Here is a 27,205-nt window from a genome sequence, read left to right as displayed (position 1 = left end):
TCAAAAGTGACAAGAGTCCTTTTTAAACCCTATTCTTGTGATAAATATAGAGTACAGTCACATGTGCTTTTAGTTCTGTTTTTCCCCACCTCGTGGTTTCTACTCTCCATTGTGATTACACAGTGGTTTTGTTACTACCAAGCCTGGAGTCCTCTCTTTTGCAGTACTTTGGATCTGGTATCTTCACAAGTTGTATAATGTCTCACCTAGGATTAAACAGTCCATAGCTCAGCAAATTTTCCTCAATAGTTTAGTTGGCAGCAAAGCTATATGAAGAAGAAGAAAGTCTATGTTGACTGTTTAACAAAACTTGTTCTATTTCCAGTATTATCTGCCCCTTGAAACATTTCCTAAAGGACAACCAGCCGCAAGCAGAAAGCCTACCAGATCCACATGCAGGCAGGCATCTCCCTCTCTTTCTTTCCTGCAAGGGTTGACAGAATTAAATCAAATAAAAGGCTTCAGTTCAAGGAAACTGCCCAAAAGGAAACACCTAAGTTAGGGCTACTAACAGTGACAAAATCACTCCTTCCCATAACTCTCCCTCAGAAAAGGCAAACTTGAATTGTCCTTTCATATGGTGGTGCATTACTATTACATTGAGACTTCTTTGCTGTAGCAGAATGAGACAGTTGTAGGAAAAATAGACAGGAAAAAAAAAAATCTAAGCAGAATAAACATCAAATCCTTTTAAACGCACTTCATGCCAGAACAGCCACATTCTACACATCAGCTCTCAAATTCTAGACACTGTGCATACACTGAAAGAGTTACTAGTAACTTTGAAGGCAATAAACAGCTCGCAGAGAAGTTGTCTCAGGTAAATTGGCTATCTGAAGTATGCTTTTCCAAAATAGCCTGAAACACTTCAGACACAAAAGGTACAAGCAGCTGCTTGAGACACAAGCTGAGTACAAAAACCAGTCACTTCTAAATTCCAGGCCTGTGTGTACACAGTCATAGCAGTGTAAAGATACTTATTTTGCTATAGTCATATTCCTAAGGGAATTCTTCAGTAACACATGCTCTTAGAAGAATCACTATGTCAGCACTAAAATTACATCCAGACTTGCTACACTAATGTGGTTAAAGCAATGCCAGTTGTAACAAGACTGCAGCAGCTTACACTTTAGTGAAAATCAGATACTTAAGCACTTAGGCTCATTAAGAAGCGGGGGAGAAGAAGGAAAAAAAAACCAACCCCGAAACAACTCCAAGAACCCCAACTTTAAGCTTCTGAGATGTTTAAGATCCTTTTAAAATAATAGCCAGGAAAAATAACAGACCTCTACTTCAGCATCTAGCTATAATTTGGATTTCAGACTGGAAAAAGATTGATCGGAACTACTGCAGAGGACAGGCAGGATATCCCTGATGCAGAAGTCTGGCTGTAGTCTTTGTCTTAAATACAGAGCAAATACACACTGATTTTAGCCTTTGGAAAATGAATTACTGAAGCTGAATTACATACTTCATGTTCCCAACAGTGTGTCGCCTCTATTAGAGGCTGACAGAAGTAGAAGAGAAACACAAACTTTGTACCAGCAGTTTCAGCCTCCCCCCACCCCTCTGAAGTGCCTAAAAGTGGCACAGTTTAAGACCAAAGAAGCATGCTTTGCATTGCAGGTTTTTTTACCCTTCTTCTCAAAGCAAAGTATTAGCTATAAAAACCATCATAAGACAGTGTATTATCTGCCTTGAAGACTGGATACTCCAGTAGTGTTCCTCACTACAATAAATCCTTTACTCTCTTCCACATCTGTGAGAAGTTTGGGGGGTTTGGGTCTTTTTTGGGTTTTCTGGTTGTTTTTTTTTTTTTTTTTTTTGCTTACTTCTTTTGACTACAATTCCTTTCTGTATCTCCTGTCACACACTTAAACATGGTTACACATCTATTATTTGTTACACATGTGTAACCAACGGTACACATCTAACCATGAGGAGGGTTTACATGCTCATCAGAGATCTGTTGTTAATACACTGTTAAGACAACACTCGCATGAAGAAGACGCATTAGCCAGGTTTCCAGTTTACCTAGTTTGCCTTACTTACAATACAACAGTGTGTATGGCACCCACAGCTCTCTCTCTCTCATGGGCTAGAAATGATCAAAAATGTCACCACCACATCCAAAATTTTCCAACCACAGAAACACCCACAGGTAGGGCATAAAACTTTGCAATTGGGGAAATCTCAACTCTAAACGGCAGTGTCCTTACTCAGAAGCGACCCACAATCCTGATAATTTTTCCATGTATTTAATGGGTTTCACATTCAGAATGCACTGATGGCCCCATTTGCGTGCAGAGCACGTGGCTGTCTCAGCCCAACTCCTCATCCTCATCCTCCTTAGCCCCAGAGTACCCAGGGTGCAAACTCAGTTGTTAAGGCTACCTGATATTCAATCATAAAACAGTGTAAGTCACGTACCACCAGTAACCACTGACCAGTCATGGACTAGCATGACCACCACAAGTCATGGTCTAGTCATGGTCATGGACTAGCATGACCACCACGAGTCATGCTAACAGGGTATCTATAGGTGGGATTGCCACTCACAGCTTGCTAAGCAACACAAAGGCACCATCATGCCTACTACATTTTCAGGCAGAACCTCTGGGCAGTCATCATTCTCTAAATGACAAAACCAGTATGAACCTAAAGCAGAGGACAATCAAAAAGGTGATCCACACAGAAACAGACAAACCGATCATTTCCAGTCGAGTGCAGACTTGTGCAGAGGCTGACTCAGAGCCCTTTCTATGATTTCCAAAAGCTGAAAGCCATGGCTGATAACAATGTAATTGGCATCACTTAGTCGTTAATTATACCTGATCATTCTTGAAACTGGTGAATAACAGAGCATAATTTTATTATCTCATGGCTCAAAAGCTTATCAGCCTTCCAAGTGAAGGAGCAGTGTCAGGTGTTCAGATTTATGAAGGAGCTTAAAAATAGTTCCCTTTGAGTGGATCTGGATCTATTTGATCATTTCCAGTGAAGCTGTATTACTGGCAATAATGCAGCCTTGCTAAGACCAGAGAAGAACCTAAGAAGATTTTAAAATGCAAATGTATGCAAAAGCACCACATGTAAAAAGGGAAGTATCCATGCCAAATTGCTAGAATAGTGACTTCATAACAGTTTAACTGGAAGCAAACCTCTTAGGACAGGTCAAGAGAACTCGGGCCATTGCTAGTGATCGTGACAGAGCTCCACAGACTGCCACATCATTAGCTGGTTTCCAATACCTTTTTGTGCACAATTTTGAGCACAAAGTACGTTTGAGGCTTGATATATTTTTATGAGCTAGTCATCACCAAAGGAAGAAGAGAGATCCTCCTCTCTACCAAAGGAATGCTTTTTTAGAGCAGGCAAACACCATGGCCGTTCTAGGGTCCCAAGCTGATGTTGTGGTACTAAAACTTATCAAACATTTTACATATCATGGAGACAGATGTCTCTTCCAAATCTAGCTATCTTAGCTGAAAATAATTCTTTCTCCAGACAGTAAGAATACTTCAGTGGGACTTGATAAATGCTCCCCAATCTGTGGATTTAAAGTCAGCTTCATAAGCTTCCTAAAGACAGGCTAAACTAGCACATCTGAAGCTGATTGAGGAGCATCAGCATACCCCTGCTTCTGGTGACCTGCAGAATTAATTATACTCCTCACTCAGCACAGCTAGGGCTGTGATTTCCTCAACTGCCTCTTGGAAAAATGGACATCGATCTGCCATTTGTTTTGAAGAATGATCACTCTCTCTGGAAGAGAACACATACAGCAGATCATACTGGAGGGATCCATCAGGGAGATTTGGTTTTCCACATTTGGGTAATGGGTTAAAACTTAAACAGAGGAGATTCAGGTTAGATATAAGGAAGAAGTTCTTTACTGTGAGAGTGGTGAGGCACTGGAATGGGTTGCCCAAAGAAGTGGTAAATGCTCCACCTCAGGCAGTGTTCAAGGTCAGGCTGGACAGGGCCTTGGGTGACCTGGTCCAGTGGGATGTGTCCTTGCCCATGGCAGGGGGATTGGAACCAGATGACAGTAAGGTCCTTTCCAACCCTAACCATTCTGTGATTCTATGATTCTATCATTTAACTGCAGGGATAAAATGATTCTTCTTCTTCACTGGAAAAGCTACCTTCCCTGCCTAGTATCCTCTCTATCATATTAGCTGCTGCAGGATATTAAGTTCTTACCAAATAAAGCCATTTACCATTGCACTCTAATGGACTAAGCACATGCAGTAGGAAGGGCAGAGTGATTTATAGTGGAGACTTACAAAGCTTTATGGACTCCATTAGTGGCAGAATGCAAGCCTACATTTTGAGCTCCCATATTTTTTATTCTATGTTTGCATTAAATGCTGGTCCCTTGCTCGCACATCTGTATCCTTTTGCTGCTGTAATCCCTTATGCCTCTCAGAAGCATTACCATGCAACTTCGTAAAGCTTCACAGAAACCAAGAGGATTGTTTAGAATAAATTTAATATGGAGCAGTAAACTTGCAAATGGTCGTAAACATGGAGCTTCATCAAAACCAGAAAAGCCATTTTGCAAATATAGAGTAAATAGCAAACACCTTCTTATACTTACATGGCATTGCATGGTATATGCTGGGCCAGTACTGCCCACTGTCTCTCTTCAGCCAGACACGAACTGTTCTACAAAAGAAAAAACATAACACACATATCAGGAGGAATGAAAAAGTAACCATAAATGAAAACATGGTGATGATGAATGCACAAGACCTTCTTCAAAATTAAATTATCTTGCTGAGAGGGAAAATAAACATGTAAATTCCTACAGCAACCTTCTACACCAGTCTCAGAGTAACCTCAGTAAGGTGATGAGGTGATCAGCCCATCCAGTCCCCTGCAGAAGCTTTCTCCCTACTCTCCGGGTAGGCCTTGGTTCAGCTACTGCCTGTTGTTTCACTGTTCTGCTTTAGGAACACCTCTAAGCAAATGAATACAGTTCTGAGATTTTCAGCTTGTATTTACTAAGATTATGTCTATTTGTGCCTGAAATGAGCTTTTTAGGTTCAGGACCTTCCCCTCTTCTCAGTGCACTCAGAGTGCTATCAAATGCCCATTTTGCATCAGGTTGAAGAATCCAACCTCTAATCCTTCTCTGAAGAGGATCATCAAGATGACAGGCAGCCTAGCAGTCCTCCTCTGTCCCATCAGTTTGGAGTTGCCATCCTCTAATAGAGGCACCCAGAATCACGCAGTGCTCCACACCTGCCCCAAACACCATCAGTGGTTTCCTCTCTGCTAGAAGACCTTCCCAATGTACCTTAGGATTACTTTTGCTTTCTCATAATGATACACTAATAGCTCCCTGTCACTCAATCCTTGCCCTTCATGCATTTGAGACACTTGTTGCTTGTTTCATGAGCAGAGAATCTGGACTGTAGTACCACCTGGGTCATTAAATGTTTATTATTTCAGTCCTCACTGTCATTCACTTGTTTTGGTCCAATCTCTGAAGCCTCTTTCTAATTGAAGCTCTCTCTTATCAGCTAATTTCATCAAAACATGCCTAGTAACTGTGTCAACAGTTAAAGCAGCAGTCAACCAGTAATCTCTACCACTTATTCCTACACAGCCCACTGTCATCTTAATTACAGCCAACTGTTACCTGCCTTTCTGTTCCTCAAATCCTTATCATCTCCAATTTTAACTAGTAAACTTTTCATATGATACTGTATTCCACACTTTACTAATTTACACCAAATGTATTAACCTTCTCAAAAAATTACTTATCCAAGACAGCACTGTGTTAGTGTAGCACAATAGATTGTAACCTGTCACTCACTTCTATTTAGTCCTTCCCACCAAAGTTAGTATGCAGTAGTACATACAAAAGGGATCTAAAAAGCTATTGTTTCTATAACTTGCACTTGATAGTATTAAGGAAAAAGAAACAAGCAAGAATGGCCCTTTCAATTCATGAAACATGTGGAAGTATAGCTTATCCCGAAGACTACATGGCCATTTCTACACAGAATTCAGTAAAGCAGATTTCAGCCCTCCTTAGCCAGTAAAAGTTCAGAGCAATACATTAATATAATATATATTGATCTAAGATACTACATCACACCAAGATACACAAATTGAGTCTGAACAGAGATGTGATGCAACATTATAAAGCAATTCAAGAACTAGTTACCTATCCTGCAAACTTCAAGCTAAGGGCTGCTTAAACACTATGTGTTCTAAGATTGCATATATTTAAACTGAGGTTTGGCTCAGCCTGCCCTGCATCCAAACTAATTTTTCAGCAAATAATTCAGACACCTACATATCTGGGGAACTACGCAAGCTGCATACACATGCATACACTTTGACACAGTATGTTGCTCTAAAAAATAAATTTTACTGGATTAATAAGTCCCATGGTTAGAAAGTTCTCACAAATTACTCAAAACATACAAAATAAAGTATAATTACCTCATAAGTCATAGAATCATAGAATGGTTTGGTTGGAAGCGACCTTAAAGATCTTCTAGGCCAACTCCCCTGCCACAGGCAGGGACACCTTCCACTAGACCAGGTTGCTCAAAGACCCTGAAGCAAAGATCTGAAGTAAAGCCACCAATATTTTTCCAGGGGCAATTCAGCAGCTGATAACAACACTATCATATTTTCAATAGCTAGAGAGCCAAACCCTCTGTCATTTCTCGCTGTCGCTAACCGCAGCTCTTGGAGTGGCACTCTGCCTCCAGACCTCATCATACAGGTTGAGGAAGATGTCCACAGCCACAGGGCTGTACACCAGCTTTGGGGCAGTGGTCCAGAACCTTCAGATCCACCCAAAGGGGTCCACCTTTGCTAAGAAGGTGGTCACTGTAATTCTGGAAGCATATCAGCTGCTCTATTTCTCAAGCAGGTGAGCTCTTACAGTGTGTTTATCTTTGACAGGTGAAGTTAATGTGGGAATGAATGAGTGTGCAGAAAAAAAAATAACAGGATGAATCACAGAAAGATGAAATAACTCAATATGAAACAGTCCTGAGGAGGTGTGCCAACATCCTGTGAGAAACTTGTCTTTCTTGACCATCCCAATCTATATATTCAGTGCTACTGGTTTCAAAACTCCCAGGCTTCAACAAGGCACCTCTCCTCTCCACTTTAAGGCTCTAGTAAATAAGAAATCCAGTACAATATCTTACAGATAGTTCAGCTTGTTAAAAAAGGACTATGTACAAGAAGAGATCTTTCAAAAGCTGGAGCAAATGAAAGTCAGTTATATTTGCAAAAATGGCATCAATCGGGATGCTTTGGGTTGGTTTTGTTGTTGTTTTTTAAACTGTACCCACTGCAGACTTACTAATATGACAATTATGTCAAATCTAAAGACACTTAGATGAATGATATTGAAGCAAAAAAATATTTTCTGCTTAAGCTTAAAAATGAACCAAAAAAACTCCCAAACAAAACAACAAAAAACTCTGGTGGAAGTTCAGTTAAGAGTGAAGCCCTCACTAGTGCAGGCCTCTTCTGTAGGTACACAGTATGCTCATTTATTTACATAGTCAAATATATTTCAATTCAATGACTAATTCATGCAAAATGAGAAACAAAGCATTCTAAGAAGACTATGAAAAGATGTTATCTACCTCAAAGGTGTGTGAAAGGGAATATAATCAGCAAGTCGGTTCATGTAACTCATTACAGAAATACTTATCTCCCCAGTAACTCATTTTGAAGGAAGGAAAACAAAAGATCTTGTAAACAATTTGTTTTAAAATTAAGGACAATTACTATGCATATCTTCAAAACAAGCATTTAAAAGTTAAGCATTACAATGGAATTTCAATCTCTATGTATGCGCTGATGTAAAAGCAGAAAAATTCTTCCTCATGTCAGAAAACGATGACTCACTATTTTCTTCACTTAACAACACTGGATTAGATCAGGCATTTTATTGAAAGAAGAAAAACTGACCTCAGTTCATTAAACTCTTCTGTGTAACTTTTTTTCTCAAAGTAGATTCAGGCTAAAAAACAAACTGTGCCAGCAACTGAACTTGGGAGAAGCTAAATGTTCTTGGAAGAGAGTGTCTTTTTTTCAGCTGCAGTTCTGCACATTTTTGTATACCTCTCAACACAATAGTACCCACTTGTGAAACCCAGAGCTTTTGAAGCTTCTAAAGAATACAAAGAAAAAAACCCAACAAAACAACAAGATGAACGACAATGAGCTTTTTTATGGATATGTAGCACGAAGAGTACTTGCTGGTTGCGTGGTTACTGGACTTAAACACAGCACCCACTCAGGTTAGGATCCATTCTTCAACTGCTCCAGAGTGATTCAGTCAGTATCACCATGGAAATGAGTTGTCCCTTCATTTTCTTGCCAATGAATTGGCTTGGAAAGATTTTTAGAACCTGTCAAATCAATGGATACTCTTCTAGTCTTTTCATAACAGAGATGATGACTTATTTTAAAATGAGACAGGCTGTACAGAAATAATTCTGCCATGCGAAAGACAGGCTACATCTTCATATATTAAGGAGATGTGAAAATGTGTATTTTGAAAGAAAAATTGCTTCTCTCTGTTACGCTTAAGGGCATGCATCTAAGTCCGGGTGGCTGTGGTGGTACTGGCAGGTCTGAAGCACACTGTTAGGCTCTGCCCCTGTGCAGGAGGTAGGATTCACCTCCACCACTCATGGAGGCACCCATGTCAACAGCAGCATGTCCGCCTCAGCATGACAGCTCTACGCTTCACCATCGACAGAAATTTATTCATCCAGTGGTATATGCCATGGTATCTTCTTTCTGAGAAAGATGTTCTGCTCATACAAATCCCAGTTTGTGCACTTAGAATCATAGAATGGTTTGGGTTAGCAAGGATCTTAAAGATCATTTAGTTCCAACCCTCCTGCCATGGGCAGGGACACCTTCCACCAGACCAGGTTGCTCAAAGCCCCATCCAACCTGTCTTAGGTTGCAGTGTGCTCCATTAAAGTCTGCACAATGCTGCTGGGCTGGATGCAAGATTGTCTACTTGACCCCTGGACTGAGCAGTCTTCTCACTGCTGGAAAACGTAGTGTCACTTAGAACTGTGGAGTTGAGTCTCTGTGAATGACTCATAGACAGGGTTTTTGTCTTTCCTCCTTGGTGCCTTGCATGAAAATTAAGACAAAGAGGAATACTGGTGTTGTACACAGACATATAGACATGTCTAAACACTATCTCAAGATATTTTCATGTTGCAATACTGTGAACTCCGTTGTAGAGAGATCCAACACCACCATTACCTTGAGAAACAAGTTATCTCTATTCTACTCCACTTCTCTAGAATAGCCATAAATCCACCAGTTCTAGTTTTCAACTGTGAGTGAAGAAATCCAATACATTAGTTTCCCATAACAGATCCCTCCTCTCCCATTTGTGAATGTTTTCCTTCCTCACTACTGCCTTTTTAAACATTTCTCTTTGCTGAGATGCACTTGTGTAATGTATTATCACCTTCATGCCCCTGGCATACGCCAGCTGTATCACAGAGCACAGGTAACCCTCCAACACATACAATTTACTACAGCATTTCGTAGGCATTCTCAGGCTTCAGGAAACTGGTTTAAATGGCATTTTAACATACTCCTCAATATTGTTTATACCTTGGACCTATTGTGGGTCTTCTTGATCTCCTGTCTTGCTGAGGGACCAAGAGCATCAAACCCAGTACAAGGTGTGAAATGAGTTTTATTCCTATTTGTAGTGAGCACCTGGCACATAAATTTTCATCTGTCACTTCCTACAGCCATATCAGATTCACCCAGAGATCAACACCTACCCTGTGTGCACTACTGCTCCTTGGGAAAGTGAGGTAGGTCATCACTGCAAATGACATTACATGGTTAAAAATAAAGACATCCCCTGCTGTCAGCTGTTCTAACCACAGAACTGATTTACCACAGTTACAGAACAGCTTTCAAACAGGAAAAGAAAAACACTAAAGTATTCTGGAAAATTCTTCAAAATGCTCATCTAGCTATTCAATTGACAGAAGAAAGGAAAAGAGATTAGGGCTAGTACAATCTGTGAGGTTTCAGGCATATATAATGGAGCACTAGCACATATTCTCAATATCACTCTACTGAAGTCTTCTTTAGTGTTGAAACAAAAAATTTTAAAATGTTCCTAAATATCCAATAATAGACAATTCAGAAGTATTCAAAAGCCGTGTCTCTCTGGAAACTGAATATCTGCAGTAGAAACAGCAAAAGCTTTATCTGCTGTCATTAAACAAACCTGACAATAGTAGTATTTGAAGTCCAAGTACAGCACTGACAGTTCTACTGCCTTTAACAGAGAGACATTGTCACTAGAAGTGGGATAAGGAAAACTATTTAACAACTGCATTAAGGATACTACTGTACTATTAACCTCCCAACTTTTCCAGGGACTTCTGTGAGCAAGAGATGTGAAGAGATTCTGGCTCCCACCAATTAATGACAGCTGCGATTTTCTGAAAGAATAAAAGATCTTTCATATTTAATGGCAGCTCATGAACCACTGCCAGTGTACTGGAACCAGCAACTACGAGTTTTGTTTCTCAAATATATGAAATCAAAAGTCAAAACCAGAACTCATTTCAGAGCCACCCCGTATTTCAAGGGAAATAAAAGTAAATTTAATAGCAGAGTGCCAAAACCTCAGGCACCAAGAGGACTTTATCCAACAGGTCCTAATCCTATGTCCTCCTGAAAAAAAAAACCTAACCCAAAACTAAAACCAAACCAAAACCCCAACACTTCCATACCACTACCCCACAAACCCAACCCCAAACAGGGCTGTTTTAGAAAGGTTCTCTCTTCGAAGTGATTAGATATGGGCATTTCAAGAAGATACAACATCTTCTTCATAACCTCAGTCTGCGATTCAAGCATTGGGCTTCCTTAAAATAAAAGCCTTCTGAGCAATAATTTCACTCTTTACTCTGTATGCCTCAAGCCCCGCAACAAAGCCACAGCAGTGGTAAATCTGGTTTCAAGAGGAAGCTGGGCCACCTCCCAACGCCTTTGACATCCTACTGTTGTATGCAAAGTTCTGCTGCTATCACTGCCAGTCTAGCAAGCCTCATGTACAAAGCTCAGAAGCACCACAGAAACATGATCGCTGCAAGAGAGATGAACCAAATAATGGCTGCACACAGTCCCAGATGTCAACTACGCAGGAAGCACACTGACAACCACGTGCAGGCAGCTGGATCTGGCAGCAGTAGCTCAGGCACCAACTCTGTGAGGGAAAGGAGTCTGATGAGCTGAACATTCAAGCGCACTGTCAATCCCTCCAGTGATATAAAATGCCACCACTTTGATTTCATACATGCCCAGGCTAGCAGGGAACATTTAGGTGAGGTTCATCACTACAGCAATCCCATGATAATGATCTACACATTCCCTGTCAGATGTGGGTCAATAAAAGTCCGGACTTTTCATTTCTCCTGCCACACAATGACACCAGATGCAGAATTTACAATTCAGGCACCCACCTGATGCTCAAGAGACCTCAGGAGCAACTCTGCAATCTGGTACAAAGAAGGTAGGGGAGAAACGCACAAGGGGTTTCACTCATGGACTTTTTAACCATCAGCTAGTGGGTACCTTTAATGATTCTCCTTAGTAAATCTAAATAGTCTTATTTGCTTTCTTTCATAATTGGCTCCTGCAAATATTTCTTGCCTCATCTCTTTTCAATCATTAGTATAGTTTCTTGCCATGGACTGCATCAAGACTCTGGATCCTACAAAAATCAAAGTATGTATGTTATATAAAACTTCTGATCATGAATAATCTGATTTTGAGGCAACATCAGAGGAGACAGGGGATGAGCTACTCAAATGTTGTGCAAACCAAGCTCAGAGGTTAACGATCTTGCAGAACACCTTACTAGTTCCTTTCTGCTTAGGAGGAATATGGTGGGAAAGTCTTGGAATGAAGCTCAGTGCAAAGGTACACTAGGGAAGAAACTGCAAACTAAGTACTGTACATTTATCACCTATCTTCAGAAAAAAACACTGCATAAAACAGTACATCAAGCAAGCAGGCAGATGGACCGAAAGGCAGGAATTTTTGCACAAAGCTTACACAACATCCTAACTCAAACCATGCTTTATTAGATATTTCTCCATTTAATTCATGCTGCTATAAATTAAATGCAAATGCATAGTGCATAATAGGGAAAATGTCAAAGTTTTGCTAGGTTATATGCAGCTATTCAATTGCATGGGTTTGCCAGGGAAAAGCTGTTATAATCATGAGTGGTACTTCGACCCAAGAGGAAGAGACATCACTTTATTTAACACAGTTTTGGTTTACATAGAAGGCTTTTCTGGTATTTTGTGGGAAGTGACTAGAAAACAAAGATTCTTAGGAGACAATCTCAGGAGAAACTCAAAAAAAAAAAAGAAGATAGTGACATGACAGTTTCACTACTCAGCTGTGAAACAGTTTCCACCCATTTTCCAGTTTTCTGGACAATGAGCAATGCAGTTGAGTGATTTTTCCAGTTACCCAAGCACATATGCCTGGAAGCAGTGCATGCTCTGCTGTTCAGGCACTGGACCAAAATCAGATTCTGACCAGTTTCCACTGCAGAAACATCAGGCAGGTAAACAGAGACCCCAAAAATGAACCAGAAGTTACAACCACTGAAAAATACTGTGTTACCTTGAGGTTACTAGCACAAGGTTCAGAAAGCCGAGCTGCCTCAGGTCTTCAACAGCCCTACAAAATCACTGCTCGATCATGTATCATGTGAAGCAATGCAGTGACTACACCACATTCCAACATAAATGCTATAGGGAAGCTGATTTTATCTGCAAGTGCAGGGCTGGAGTTCTTAGTGAGCTACAGCTTTGGAAATTATTAAATGAGTGTTATATCACACTAGGATGTTTTTTCCAGCAAAATTTCAAAATTAACTCCTTCACTAAGACCTAGGCATCAGTCTTCATTACAGAGCTTTGGGGTAACAAAATGATCTTTATCCCTCCCTCTCACCAACAGACCTCCCCTACCTGCACCCAACCAAATGATTTCCCTTCCAGAACAGATGCAGCTTCAGTGCTTCGTGTACTGATCAATTCCCGTTTGCATTCGGGGAAGCATAAACACACAACCTTTTGAAGGTAATCGCATTGGATGATTTAATTATTGCAATCCAATTACTTTCACCTCCTTCCCACATTCAAATGTTTCAGTAATGGAAGTTATTAGAAAGATCCTGATTAGATCAAAATACAGGCCTGCTATGCAGCAAGTGACTCAGTGGAACCATGCTAAAAATACCTATCAGGTCCATGATTTGCAAGAAAGCAACCCTTCAGCTCCCCTCTAAGTTGTCCACAATAGCAAACGTGAAGAACGAGAACCTACCAGGTCATCAGCCTGCTTCCAGCTGCCTGGAACATCTGGCAGCAGAACACAATGCTCTTTTTTTCCTTTCCAAAGCTGCTATGGGCTATCGGCTAAGTTAGTGATAATTTTTAAGTTATGCATGCTTCACTCTGCCTAAAAATGAATTAATTACTCAACAGATAAAAAAGTAAGCTTATGCTTTTGAATCTATTAAGTGTAAGCTGGAAATACCCATTTTCAATATACATACCATCAGCATGACATTTCGAAGAAATTATATTCATATATAGGTTAATTTAGGGGAAAAGATTGATATTCGATCCCAAACACTAAATAAAGTCCTTAGCTGGAATTTACAACAGGCATAAATGCTAGTATGTCGAGTAGAAAAAAATTCCTCCATTTTATTCTTCTTTCCCATTCTGCTCTGAAATGATGCTATGGCATCAGTAAGATAACAGCACAGCACCTGGGAGGAGAGATGAATGAAGAAGTAAAAACTTTGCAAGTAACAACGGGATATGGAGGAAGAGGAGAAATCCCGGCCTAAATAGCCATACCCTTAGGCCTCAATTTGTTTTCATATAAATGTTTTGCTTGGTTAAATATATAGTGCAGCATCTAGTAAATTACGCTTTTACTGCAGGGGAAGGAACCCACATTTCCACATCCATAGGATGATGTCCTCTCTCAGCATTTTAATTTCTGGATGTAAGTCATCTGCATCATCCTCTGCAAAAGACTAAATTAAATCATCAACCACTTCACTGCTTCTTGAAGGATATTTGATGTATTAAATGGCATATAACCATTCATTGCAGATATTTCAAAACCCTAGTGTAAAGAAAATAGGGTCCTAGCTGCAAAAAGACAAGAGCACACGCAACTGGTAAAAGTGTTATTTTCCCCTGACAGTAAACTTATCACATTCAGTCAGAAAGCACCAAACATTTAATTCATACAACACAAAGTTGTAGGGGAAAACCTGTGTTTTTTTTAATTTTGAGAAGAGCATCAGCCATATCCCTATGCAAATGAACCTCTTTCCAAGCAAGCAGCTGTTAAGTCCTAACACAGTTCTCATAAAGTCATTACCTCTCAACTTGCACATTTATGTCACTGTATGAACCTTAATTAATTGTTTCTCTGGTTTTGTTCCAAAAAACCCAAAAAGAACTGTGCTGGTTTTGTCTAGGATAGAGTTAATGTTCTTCACAGTAACTGGTATAGGGCAATGTTTTGGATTTGTGCTGAAAACAGTGTCGATAATTCAAGGATGTTTTAGTCAGTGCTGAGCAGTGCTTTACAGAGAGTCAAGGCCTTTCCTGACTCTCACCCCCCGCCACCAGTGAGTGGTCTGGGGGTGCACAAGAAGGTTGGAGGGGACACAGACAGAACAGCTGACCTGACCAAAGGGATATCCCAGACCTTATGGTATCATGCTCTGCATGTAAAGCAGGAGGAAGAAGGAAGTGGGGGACATTCAGAGTTATGGCACTTGTCTTCCCAAGTCACTGTTACACGTGACGAAGCCCTGCTTTCCTGGAGATGGCTGAACACCTGCCTGCCTATGGGAAGTAGTGAATGAACTTCTTTTGCTTTGCCTGTGCACATGGTTTTTGCTTTACCTGTTAAATGGTTTTTATCTTGACCCATGAGTTTTCTCACTTTTATTCTTCCAGTTCACTCCCCTATCTCGCTGTGAGGGGAGTGAGCGAATGACTGTGTGGTGCTTAGGTGCCAGCTGGGGCTAAATGACAACAAAAGCCCAACCCAAAACCCAACCCAACTCTTGCACATGTATGGTACAGGTAAGTTTCTTAGCCAGCAAACAGGACAATCAGCTGGTCATATGCTGCTGCAGACGCTGAAGTCATTTTCAAACATCCTCTCTAAGAACAGATAAGCTTTTGTATATCAAATACTGATAAACAATTATAGTGCTGTTTTTTCAGCAAACACATCTACTTGGAATGTTTTTGCGTGCTCTGTGCCACAAGATTCCTCTGTAAGCGCTCTCCTTGAGACATCAAGGACTTTCTGCAGAGGAATCCCATTTCCAGTTCCTCCAGTTTACCACTGAACTTGAACAATGATTCATGGCTGATAAAATGTTCTCTCAGATTTTCTGCTCATTGCTATTTTCCTCTCAAGGCAGCCTGACTCAGAGATATCTTCACTGTCCTCACACAAACCCAACTCCTACCTGCTTTGCTCTGCTAGAGGAGGCATGAAGCCACGCTGTTGCTCTGGCCTAGCAGGACAACTTTGGCTGGGGAGCCACAGTACTCTCTGGAAAGCGGCAAGCTCAGCAGCTTTAGTGCCAGCAAAAAGGGACAGAGAAAGCAGGGCACAGCAATGCAAACCCAACCTTGTCCTGAAAGGTTTGTTCTTCAGATGCAAAGGAATTGCAGCCCTGAAGCTCCATGACAGGGGTTCTCAGATTTCTTCTTATCACACAGAGGAGTGCCTTGTGAGGTGCCAGTAAAGCCCAAACCACTGACGCTGTATTTTAAAGGTGACCTGGCATTTCAAAGGCTTACAAGGCAGTCACTTTGTCACCTCTGCATTCCCACGGGGGTTGTGCGGGGAGGTGAAAATCAACACAAGTGAATAGTAGCTGTCTTCAAACCTGTGTTGCAAGACTGATCATCACATTTGAAACTGTAGGGTTTATTATTGAAAAAAAATCCATCTCAAATACGCAGTGCGTCTCACATCCGGCTACTTCTTTCATATAGCCTCATTACAGCTTTCCCATTCTTTAGCATTCAACTTGATACAATGTTAATTTTATTCTATAATATAGAATATATTTATTTTTTAATATAGTTAACTGTGAATTTCAATTAACATCCTCTTGCTCTTGTGCTACAAGAAGTTTCTGTTGTCTCTACTTTCTCCACTGGTTAGTTGCTGTGTATACTCCTAAAATTTCTTATGTTTCCTCTTTAAGGTAATCATTATTTCCAAACTCTTGGGAAAGCTGTTCTTTTGTCCTGTTTTCCTTACCTGTCTTCCAGTCCCTTTAATAAGGAAATATCGTGTCTGAACTGGCTTCTTCTGTACTAAACGCAGCAATCCAGACACAGCCAAACCTGATGAACTATAAGAGCATTATCATTCTTTTCTTTATCCATCTTCTCCCATATATACCCTAGCAGCATTTGCTTATTTGGCAGCAGCTGTACATGGCTTTTATTCCCACTGGCATGATTTAGAAACCTACAAACTATGGATGAGAGAAAAATGTATATTTATCAATATTAGATTCTCTCTGTGACACACAGCTATCCTCTTGCTATGTTCTCCTGCAGTTCTTCACATCTCTCCAGACCAAATCAGCTTATCTGCTAATTTGGGGCAGACGACTGGCTCAGACTGCACCGGTAGGGGAGGGAACAAAGGATTCATCTGCTACAGCTCCTGGGGCAACCCCAGAACCACATGTTACTGGCAAGAGAGGTGGAAAGAAAATTATAAAGGAGAGCAATGGGCAGAGGCAATCACATGCCAGGAAAAACCTTGACAGTATACATCACACTTTCTCCTTGTGAAAATAGGACAGGAAAGCAGTATATCTACATATGCATAGGGAGGACACAGGACCAACTCTCTCCACAGGTATGGAGAGATACATTATTTAAATACATGAAACAGTGGAATATATTACAGTGCAGTTTGTAAAGACACCTGGTGGAACTGGGTACTGACAGAAGGCCACTGCTTAGGTGACTGCCACCCATCCACCACACCAATAAAGCCTGTAGCAGCTTCACTTCATTTATCTAGTTGTTGTCTCATAGGTAACTTCTACTTTGCCGTAAGGGACAGGTTCCACTTGAAGGCAAAAGCATCAAACATTATTAAAACCTCTCTGCTGGCACCTTGTTACCAGCTTACTTTACTGACTTATTTTTCTGTAGAGAGTTACAAGAAGAGTCCTTTGCAATTCCTGTGCAGATGCTCTCTCAGCTTGCATTTCCAGTTTTTTACTGCTGCCATTCATAGGGGCAGTATCAGTATTATCTTGGAAGAAACAGATTTGAGGTTGTGAGATAAAATCAGCTCCAAAGATCTGCTTCTGTTTTGCAGCCCCTCATACTTAGATTTTATTCCAAGCTAATACAAAAAGCAACACCCTGAAGTTCCAAAGTAGTATGTTCTTACTAGGTTATGCTATTGGATGTGGTGATCACAATAATGGTGTCAATGTTTACATAGTCACAGGAATCAGGGATTCAAAACAGAGTACTTTCAAAGCAAGGATTTTCAATGTCATTGCTGATTTAACTACTGAGCAACTGTACTGAGCAATGATCACTGGGAGAAGCTGATCAGCTTTCCCTACCCTGATGAGTAGGGAATAAAGATGAGGTTCCTTACTAGGAGCTTCCTTTCAGTTAGCTCCTGCACCAGCCTGTCCAAATTCAGACAGTTAAGGATTTTTAAACTCATATAAAAAAATACTAACAGCTGACAGGTACGGAGATTACAACAGATGCAAAATATTTTATAATATGTACCACAGAGCTGGCCTACAACAGCAGCGTAGTGCAGGTATAAAATCATCCACTGTGCTACATCATCAGAGACGGCACATGCTGTAAGTGTTGTACCACCGATCCCTATCATGGTCAGGATGGTGCCATGCCTGTTACTACTGTTAATAAATCAAGCAATCCTCTTTGAAGAATAGTAAGGATGCGGAGAGTAAAGATGTAGAGAGACTAAGCTAGTAAGAAGTGGATGACTGGAACTAGATGATGGGGGTTGGAACTAGATGATCTTAAGGTCCTTTCCAATCCTAACTTCTCTGTCATTCTATGACTTGTATGGTTGCTTTTTAGGAAAGGGTAACTTGGTGTAAACAAAGACAATTACACATTACTGACAAGTAATATTTTCACATTGAGTTACCTGCAGAGAAGCTGCATGCACATGAACACAGCTTGTTCTACACCACTTCATTCAGAGATGTTGCCTTCCAGCAGAAGACCATTAGTTATCATAGGCATGGACAGTGCGAAGAAAGGTGTCTGAAGTAATGACTTTGGGCTATTTGAGGGCAGTTGGAAGCAGAGGGTGGCAGCAGATTGAAGCAGACTAGATCCGTCACTGACCTTGGCAGAGGACACCAGATTTTAAATGGTAACACAAGGTAGAAGACAGCTAGAGACCACCCACTGGGCGAGTAAATCCTTGTGCCATTATTTAAAGCCTAAAATCAGCTCACCGCATCTGCCAGGGAAAACTATGAGCTGAGAAGGAGTAAAAGCAGTAAATAAGAGAAGGGTCCTTTTTGATCCTGCTGCCATGCAGGGTCAGCACTGCCTGAAAAACTAAATCAGGTTTGTCATTGTGGCTCAGCTATTCACAGGTCAGACAGGATTGCTTCTTACACAGAGGGCAGGGACGGAAGGAACAGCTTTATTTGCAGACAGTTAAGTTATTATGCAAAAAGGCTGAGATGATACATCCAGTTACCTCAGGCCAGGAGATATGCTTCCCACAAACTAAACCCCGCTCATTTGGTTTCAAAACCCATGTATGTACTGCTGTGTCAAGCAGTTCCTCCTCCCACTCTCCTGTTCTGGTATCTGACGCATGCTGAAAACATCCAGGTGGAATGACCTGACAGTCCAGCCAGTCTCTTCCACATGTCATATCTAATACAAGTGAATCGTGTCTTCTCAAACACACACAGTGAGCTTTGGAGGGTTCTACCCAATTTGTGAGCAGTTACCAAAAAATATAAATCACTAACAAGCTGCAGCAGATCAAGCAGTTTACTTAATTCAGAGATGTCCCAACTACTGAGTGTCCAGAGGGAAGCAGTGCACAAGGAGGGCAATATTTTAATAATTTACTCAAAGGCCAATGCAAGGGAACAATTTATATAATCAATTTTCATTCCAGTTGGAGGGGAGGAGGAAGACTAGACAGAGCTGTGCTGTGGACTGGATCTGGCCCCTAAAACAGGTCAGCTGGACAGCTTGCTCTAAATAATACCAATATACAGGAACAGTAAGTTCACAATACCGAAGAACAGTTACGATCTTGAATATTGCAGTGAACAAATGGGCTGTTTTGGAAAGAAACACAAATTTTCATCATCTGCACTATACAATAGAAATACATGCAAACTAACAAAGGCTTTTAGAAATGTAACAACCATACCATTTCACAAATGCATCTTTAGCCCCCTGGCAGTGCACCTTTAAAATACTTGCTTCACTCATGTCAGTCTGAAAGATCAAGGGTTGTCTTTGTTTTTCCCACTCACTTGTTTTTTTTCTTGGCCAGAGCATTAAATGGTTTTGTTTCATCAATTTCTGAAAGGAAAATATTTCTGCAGAGGGAAACAGAAGCTCATGGTATGGCAGCTACATGCTAATTAGAAGCCACTGAACACTGAGGGTCTGTGACCTAGCTTTCCCTGTGGTCAACCAGTAACCCCTGCTTAAGACATAGGGATCAAAGAAGACAGTCCAGTAGCCTACTTCCAAATCATGCACTTAAAAGCTCAGACATTTTTCTGCACTCACATCAGTTCTCCAAGTCATCCCACACTGTCTGCTCCTTTGGCACCCTTCTTTTTTACGCACATTTCAACCTTACTACTTCTCTCCCCAGAGTTTTCGCTCCAGCACCCTGGTTCAGCAAATACTCATGCTATTGGCAAGAACATATATTTCAGATGTGTGTGTGTGTGCGCGTGCAAAAAGTGCAGATACTCCCTCTGCATACCAGTCCTCCTGTTTTCAGAAACACCCATTAACCAGCAGGTACCAGACTACAAAGGCCACCTCTCCTTGGCAGTAGCCTACCTTCAGGATTTGTGCACAACCAAGCAACTGCTGAGGTACCCCACATACCTGCTCAAGAAGCTGTTGTCCCCTTCCACAGCAAGTCCATCATGGCTTTGAAGTGGCAAGGCAAATATTGCCATTCTCTCCACCTCACTGCAAAGGAAAGAATCTCTTCCCATTTGATTTCCATTTCTCTACTGCTTGTAGCATCCCAGCCCACTCCCCATTTCCTGAAAGGCAACACACATTCACTATCCCTTAATTACTCATAATGATTGAATGCATTTTAATAATATTTAAACAGGTTAAAAAAATACCCAATAATAAACTGGGAATTACTATGGACTATTGCTGGAACATAGAAGGATACAGTGGGTACTTCAACTTTTCAGATGGCAACATCTGGCAGGCAAAACCAGCTAAACACACCAAAGGCTTTTCACATCACCAACACACAAGGTGATTTTTACCAGATTCTTGGCACAAGTGTTTTTCCTGATCCAAGCTGCCCCATTTCACTTTCATATCTGATGACTGCTGGGTATTGGTATTTCACAGCATTCAGCATTAGCAAGGACGAGCTGCTGCTCTGAGTTTATGCAGGAAGAAGACAGCCTGCCTTTTTTGAATTCCAAGTTGATAAGATGGGGTCACTGAAAGAATTAATAAATAGGAAGGTGAGGAAAGGAGAGTGAGTTGAGAGGAGTTGTGCTAAAGATAAAACATGAATGGGAGGAATGAGCTGCAATAAAGCACAAAAAATACAAAGCCTGCAGTAAGGATTGGCAGCAAGCATCTCGTTCAGCAACCCCCAGACAAGAAAATTGAAAGGGCACAGTGTTTTGGTAATAACAGATCTATCCAAATGGAGGCAACAGGCTGAAGACAAACCCTTCAGACCCCAAGACACTCTCTGCACTCTGATTACTGTGGTATTAAGGCAGCTTTGTGCATGAGGTCACCAGAAGGAAGAAGTCCAGCTCCACACTTTGCGTTTACGAAGCATTCTGCTGGTGACAGACATGGTAATGAAAATCCTTCCAGCTGCACTCAACAACTGAGCATTTCCTTGCAAATAACCTCCAAATATGTAACATGGAAAGTATGTCCCACATTAAGGCTTCTCCAGATAGTGGGCTTGCACTTACCTCAGTACATCACAAATATGAAGTTCTTGCTCTGCTACTTGGGTCACTAAATCCATTAAGCTGTGTCAGTTTTGTCTTAACAGACAGGATTTTTTTTGTTTAGTTTTGTTTGGTTGGTTTTGGTTTTTTGGGGGTTTTTTTGCATTTAAGACAAACAAAGGTTCATTATCTCCCAGTGCAAACTAAGCATAGACGAAAAAAACCAATAGTTTGAAAAAGGAAGTCATGACCAACACAGACTATCTGAATCAAATTTCAAGTGATCTTTTCCCAACTCTTACTGCAAAATTTGTACCTGAAAGAAAATGTTTTCACTGTACATTTTTCCAGGGAGAGAAAAAGCTCCACTTCAGTTGGCTTCCTCTGCAGTGCTCACGGTAAGTTTCAAGTCTTAGCACTGGCTCTTAGTAAGTTCCTACTCTTGTTTCTTCCCCAATTTGAATCAAGTTACTACTGGGTCTCGAGAATAAAACATTTTTCTGTTCAAAGCAGCTTAGCTTTTGAATAAACACATACATGGAATTGAACTTGGTCCTGTTCGGGAAATATTTACAAAATATGAATATTAGTAAAAAATTAAAACCATGTATTTGACATGCTCCTAAATCAATCCTGGACAGTTAAAGAAACCAGCACCATGACCCAGGTCCACAGGAAAACGTGAGGACAGTGATACCAAACACCAGGCCTATGGAAAGTGCACAGGTCTGGGAGTCCTGCTCTCACTAAAGAGATAGGTGCTGAAAAAATGGGCCTTTCATTAAGCATGGCAGTTCAAGATAACCAACACAAAATGCCAAAAAGATGTGTGAAATCTCACACCCTCCTCAGCCCTGGACTCATTCCTGTAATTCTGTCTTGTACTGTGTAAGCACTTGGATCCCAAACTCTTGCCTTATGACACCCAGAACAGCTTAGCTGTAAAAGCACTCAGCTAGGAGGACAAGGCAGACCATAAGATCTCCTGAGGAAGCAGGGACTGACACCATCCTCCCCAGAACCTCATCTTGAGCATGACTCTAGGGGGAAATAAATTATTAAATAGTTGATGCTACGTCCCCTAGTAGGATGGACATTAACCTGGCCATTTGCTCCCCAGAAGACTCAGGAGCCAGCTGTACTTACTAAGTTCTTACAACCACAACTCACCACTATACAAACTTATCGAAGACGAAGCAGTTATGTTTTTACATAACATAAAGACTGGATATGCACCAATTGAACAAGAATTAAACTTCTCTGCAAGGAAGGATGGATAATCATACGTTCTCTTCATACTCTTCCTCTACAAAGAAACTTTCCATTTCAACTTTTATCTTCACCAACTGATTTTTCCCCAATTCCCTATTTTTTTTTTTCCAGATAATACATAACCACAGCATATTGCCAAATGGCAACACCAGTGTCATTCTGATCTGTGATTTCAGGAAACAGTATCAATGTAGTTACATAGGAGGAAGGGGAGCCAAGTTAGACATCTTGTTCTGTTTATTTTTGTTTCTTCTGCATAATTGATAGCTATTCATAATTTAAGTTTATTTGACTCCAAATCTGCTCCTCTCTCTTAGTATCTGGTTAAAATTGTTGTTTCAACAAGATTTTACAAGATTATACAATGGAGGCCAAGCAGAATTTCTATTTGTGTCCAGAGTAAGAAAGTGCGATTTTATGGTACAAAAAAAGCAGCAAATTTTGTAGAAAAATACTATAAAGTCTGTTGTAAAACCGTTATGCCCTGGGTATTCAAGATACATACGATTCTAAGGCAATTTTGTTGCCTTCTTTATCCTCTGATCTAGGACCTTAAAAAGGCAATCTTAATAATATAACATCTTAGGGCTGGGCTAAAGAAATCTGACACAATTTTCTCAGTATTAGAGGACCTGTACCAGAGGATAATTTCAGACCAAGCATTCTGAGAACAGTTGAAATGATATTAAAACTAAACAAGAAACTTTCATAGAAAATGAGTAAACACAGAAGGCTTTTACAACAAGACACTCCACACAAGAAACCCAAACTAGAATATACAAATTCCCTTACAATCCAGGAGGGAACAAAAAAGCGCTGTGAGAGGTAAGGAAAACCCAACGCTCCTCGCCACTGGAAAACCTGACTCCAAGACACAAAACGCAGCTTAGCAACTTGATCCAAACTCAGGAGCAGGAGGAGAACGCAACTGTCATGGGGCAGCACCATGCCAAAGAGTGTCAGAACAATGATGATACATCCCCATGTATGTTCTGACTCCACCACCTCCCTACCCCAATTACCACGGCAGTGACAGCTAAAGGAAGCCTATCATCCTTCTGCCCACCCCAGCATTTCCTGCAGTAATGCAAATATCAGCTGCTCATCTGATCCGGCTCACAAGGAGGTCAGCAGCAAGACTCTCAGATGACACTGGAGCAGGATGAAACCAACGATTATAATCTTAGTGTTTGTCTATGTATTGAAGCAAAAGCAATGACTACTTCTTCCTAGTGGGAGACACATCAGTGAGTAAATAAAAAAAAAAAAAAAGTCTGAGATAAGTATCATGTGAATCCTCAATCAGATACCCAAATGGAAACAGTCTGTACAAAAGTAAGTTATGTAAGACTACAGAAGAGAGACCTTCTCTCCACAAGCCTTTGCCCCAATGACACGTGTAACTTCTGTTACATTATCAGTGGCAGGTAAGCTGGACAAGGCAGAAAGACCTACACAATAGTTACAGAACAAGCATCTCTAGCTGTACAGTGCTTTCTACTGCAAATGTGCTTTGAAGATTAATTTTTGTACCTTAAGTTTCCTGTGGCAGAAAAGCTCACAAGCTATTGAAGTAGCACACTTCCTCTTCTTGGTTCCTTTGTGGCATCTCCAGTTTTATTAGGAAGTGAAAGTTTCTTATCTTCTGTCCACCTTGAAGTTTTAATAAGCTACATATCCTATTACAGTTTTCTATAGTCATTTGGCAGCAACACTGAAGATCCTATTGAAGCCTTGGTTGCATGAAAAGACGTATGGGTGGAAAACAGTGCTTGGAGTAAGGCCTGTGGCGACTGCATGCCCAAATTATTTCAAGCATTTTAGGGATTGAAAGGAACAGAACTGTCATTTTGATGACTGAAGATCTTTTCAAAGATGAAAAGCTGAGGTAAAGCTGAGGTAAATCCTCCCTGCAGAGGGTCTCTGGACTTTCTTGATCTTCTCCAAGCTTTGCTCTAAATTTGGATCACCTCGATGAAGAATTCTCTCTTCAGCACGTAAGACCCAACTGTACTTGTGGTTCAAAGAGGTAGATGATTAGTGACTTGTATTTCAAACAGCTTAGCACTGTTCTATGACTTCAAAAATACAAGACTAAAGGTTTCACTTAGCTTGAAACAGTAGAAGGACTGTCACTTCTCAGAACTGAAGCCTGGGTTCTTCTATTGACAGCCCATGAAGCAGCCCCAGTGCAGCTGCAATGACAAGCCCGCTGGAAGGATGCCACCTCAGAACAGTGTAAGCAGGGAACGAGTTGGCAGGTAAATAAGAATTCACGTCCCATCTCCCAGTCCTACAGGATATGATGAAGCAATGCTCTTCTCAAACCAGTCAAAGATACTTCTCTGGATGTCAGAAGCAAAGACTCATGGAGACAAATCATCCTGTGGCTGTTGAGGAATGCAAGATATGCTCACACAGGTTATAAGCCCAAAGCTTGGGCCTCCAGTGGTGCAGCAAGTGAACACTGGGGTCTGACCAGAGGACTGACTCAGTGTTCCATCTGGGTTCCAGCCCTGGCTGCAGCGCCATGGGTCACTGCCTGATGTCGTATGAAGGAGTTTGGCAGCACATGCACTTGCGCTGAGCATTGCGGCCTCAGGAGACCTGCCCTCCCCCAGACATCTGGTTGAAGTTAGTCTTAAGAATCTCAAACTATTTTTGGTCTCAAATTCAGGCTTTTAAAACTTGTTACAGATCTCAAACCAGCAGAAATGTTTACAGGCTGTGTCTTGTTAAGGGCTGCATCTTGTTCAAACCAGGGACTGGTTTGTTTTGTTTTAAATCATAGAACAAATTTCTCATAGGCAATCTGACACTCCACCAGCAGTGACAGCCACATGATCTGTGTGCCCCAGAGATGTCAAACACACCTAGATTAATAAATGACACAAGCCTGGGACCAGTCTCTGGCAGGGAGACCACCTGGCATAGAAACCAGCAGCTGCATCCAAGCTGTGTACTGGGAACCACCCCTGGTCCAAGTCGACTCCCAAACCCTGTCTGGGGACTGATGCTGTGTGAATTGGCTCATGGCAAGAACAGTGCCTGGTACCAACAACCATATGGTAGAGCCATCCAAATCCTTGTGCTTGAAAACATACCCTCATGGTATTTAATTTATTAAATAGTCATTATAGCAACTGGCTCTGGGTTCAGCTGCCTGTTTCTCCCAGCTGACTCATGCAGTCATTGAAAAGAGGAAACAATATTGATTCTGCTAAAGTCTGCCCTGCATACACCACCCTGCGCAATACTGGGCTTGTTTAGAAGAATTGGGAAGTCGGAACAACGACGGATGAGCAGAGACAAGAAACAAGTGCTCTCCTTTCTTGTCACACTGTACACTGCAATAACATCTCAAGGTGGTCCATCTTTTCCCACTTTCCCTCCTTCATTTTTATTAGCCCGAGGTCAGCATAAAAGCATTAGCCAGCAACTGAATAAACAGCAATTTCTGGCTTAGGGTCATCATACGCAGCAATAAAGGGAAAATCAAACTCAAAACAAAAAGATGACCATTGCCAGGATAATGCTTTAGAGTATCACAACAGCTGGCTTGCAAATTAGGAGCGTGCTTGCAAACACAGGCAATATCATTTATTTCTGGAAAAATGCCATTGAGTCTGGGGTGTCAATACATGCACACACACTGCTTTTTAAAACCACTATTTGCACTTTTTAATCCACATGCAGAACATTTGAACACAGGTCACTAAGCAATTACCCATGTAATTTGCTTTTCCCACATCCAGAATTTTTGTCAAAATGGTTATCTATCTACTTCTCCTGTATCACTTTGCATACAGAACAGTTGCCTACATAGCTAATAGTCCAGCTTTTGTGATTAAGAGCTGAATAACAATTACACTTGTTTCTAAAATAATATGTCTCTTTAAACCATGTAAAAATGTCTGTTCATGTCAAAGAGTCCACATGAACACGAGCTCAGTTTTAAAGCAAAGAACACTGGACACACTAACTAAGGCAGACCAAGCCATTTATTAGGTTTATCCAAACTTCCTGCTGGTGACCTCAACATTTGCAGTCCTTGGGCCATTCATTCAGATGTGTTCACACCTCGTAAAAAGCAGACAACAATGTTCAAGGATGAATATAAACTGTGAGCAAAAGGATCCTGTGGATGAAACTAGTTGGGAATGGTGACTTCTTGGCTTGGCTTCTTGTTAATGAACACTTAAGGAAATCCTCACCAAGCTTATCTCTTATCTACAAAAGAGCCTATGGGGGAGGAGGGAAAGGAGGAGTAAAAGCATCCTAAATCACAAGAGAGCTTTCAGAATTCAAAGTTCACGCATTTCCAGGCACTACAGCATGTAGATTTCTTTTAAACAATCAGTACATTCATAATTCCCTTTCCCTACCACTTTCTCTGGTATCTAACACGTGTTAGCCATGGTATTTGAGGAAAAGCTAACTGCTGGAAACCTAAGGACCATAACCACCAGCAGTTATAGCATTTCTTGCTTAACAAAAATGCCTACCTTTGCTTTTAATCTTCCACTCCAAACCTAACACTTTGGAACTGAATTAGTGGTACAAGCTACAGCAGGATTTCCTCTCTTCCTGCTGGTCATGTTTTCCCCAACC

At 41.0% G+C, this 27,205-nt stretch overlaps 1 protein-coding gene across 3 annotated transcripts in view; it reads right to left on the bottom strand.

Moving 5' to 3' along the window:
• WDFY2 (WD repeat and FYVE domain containing 2) overlaps positions 1-27,205 on the bottom strand; it is a 70,133-nt gene that overhangs the window by 31,654 nt on the left and 11,274 nt on the right. For all 3 annotated transcript variants that reach the window (XM_030472299.1, XM_030472288.1, XM_030472279.1), the window contains exon 2: positions 4,604-4,671. In XM_030472299.1, the coding sequence (XP_030328159.1) occupies positions 4,604-4,615 (12 nt within the window). In that variant the 5' untranslated portion in view covers positions 4,616-4,671. The remainder of the gene's footprint in view (positions 1-4,603; positions 4,672-27,205) is intronic.

Source organism: Strigops habroptila, chromosome 2, assembly GCF_004027225.2.
Source record: "Strigops habroptila isolate Jane chromosome 2, bStrHab1.2.pri, whole genome shotgun sequence".
In the NCBI taxonomy this organism is placed as follows: domain Eukaryota; kingdom Metazoa; phylum Chordata; class Aves; order Psittaciformes; family Psittacidae; genus Strigops; species Strigops habroptila.
This window is presented reverse-complemented; position numbering and strand designations above follow the sequence as displayed.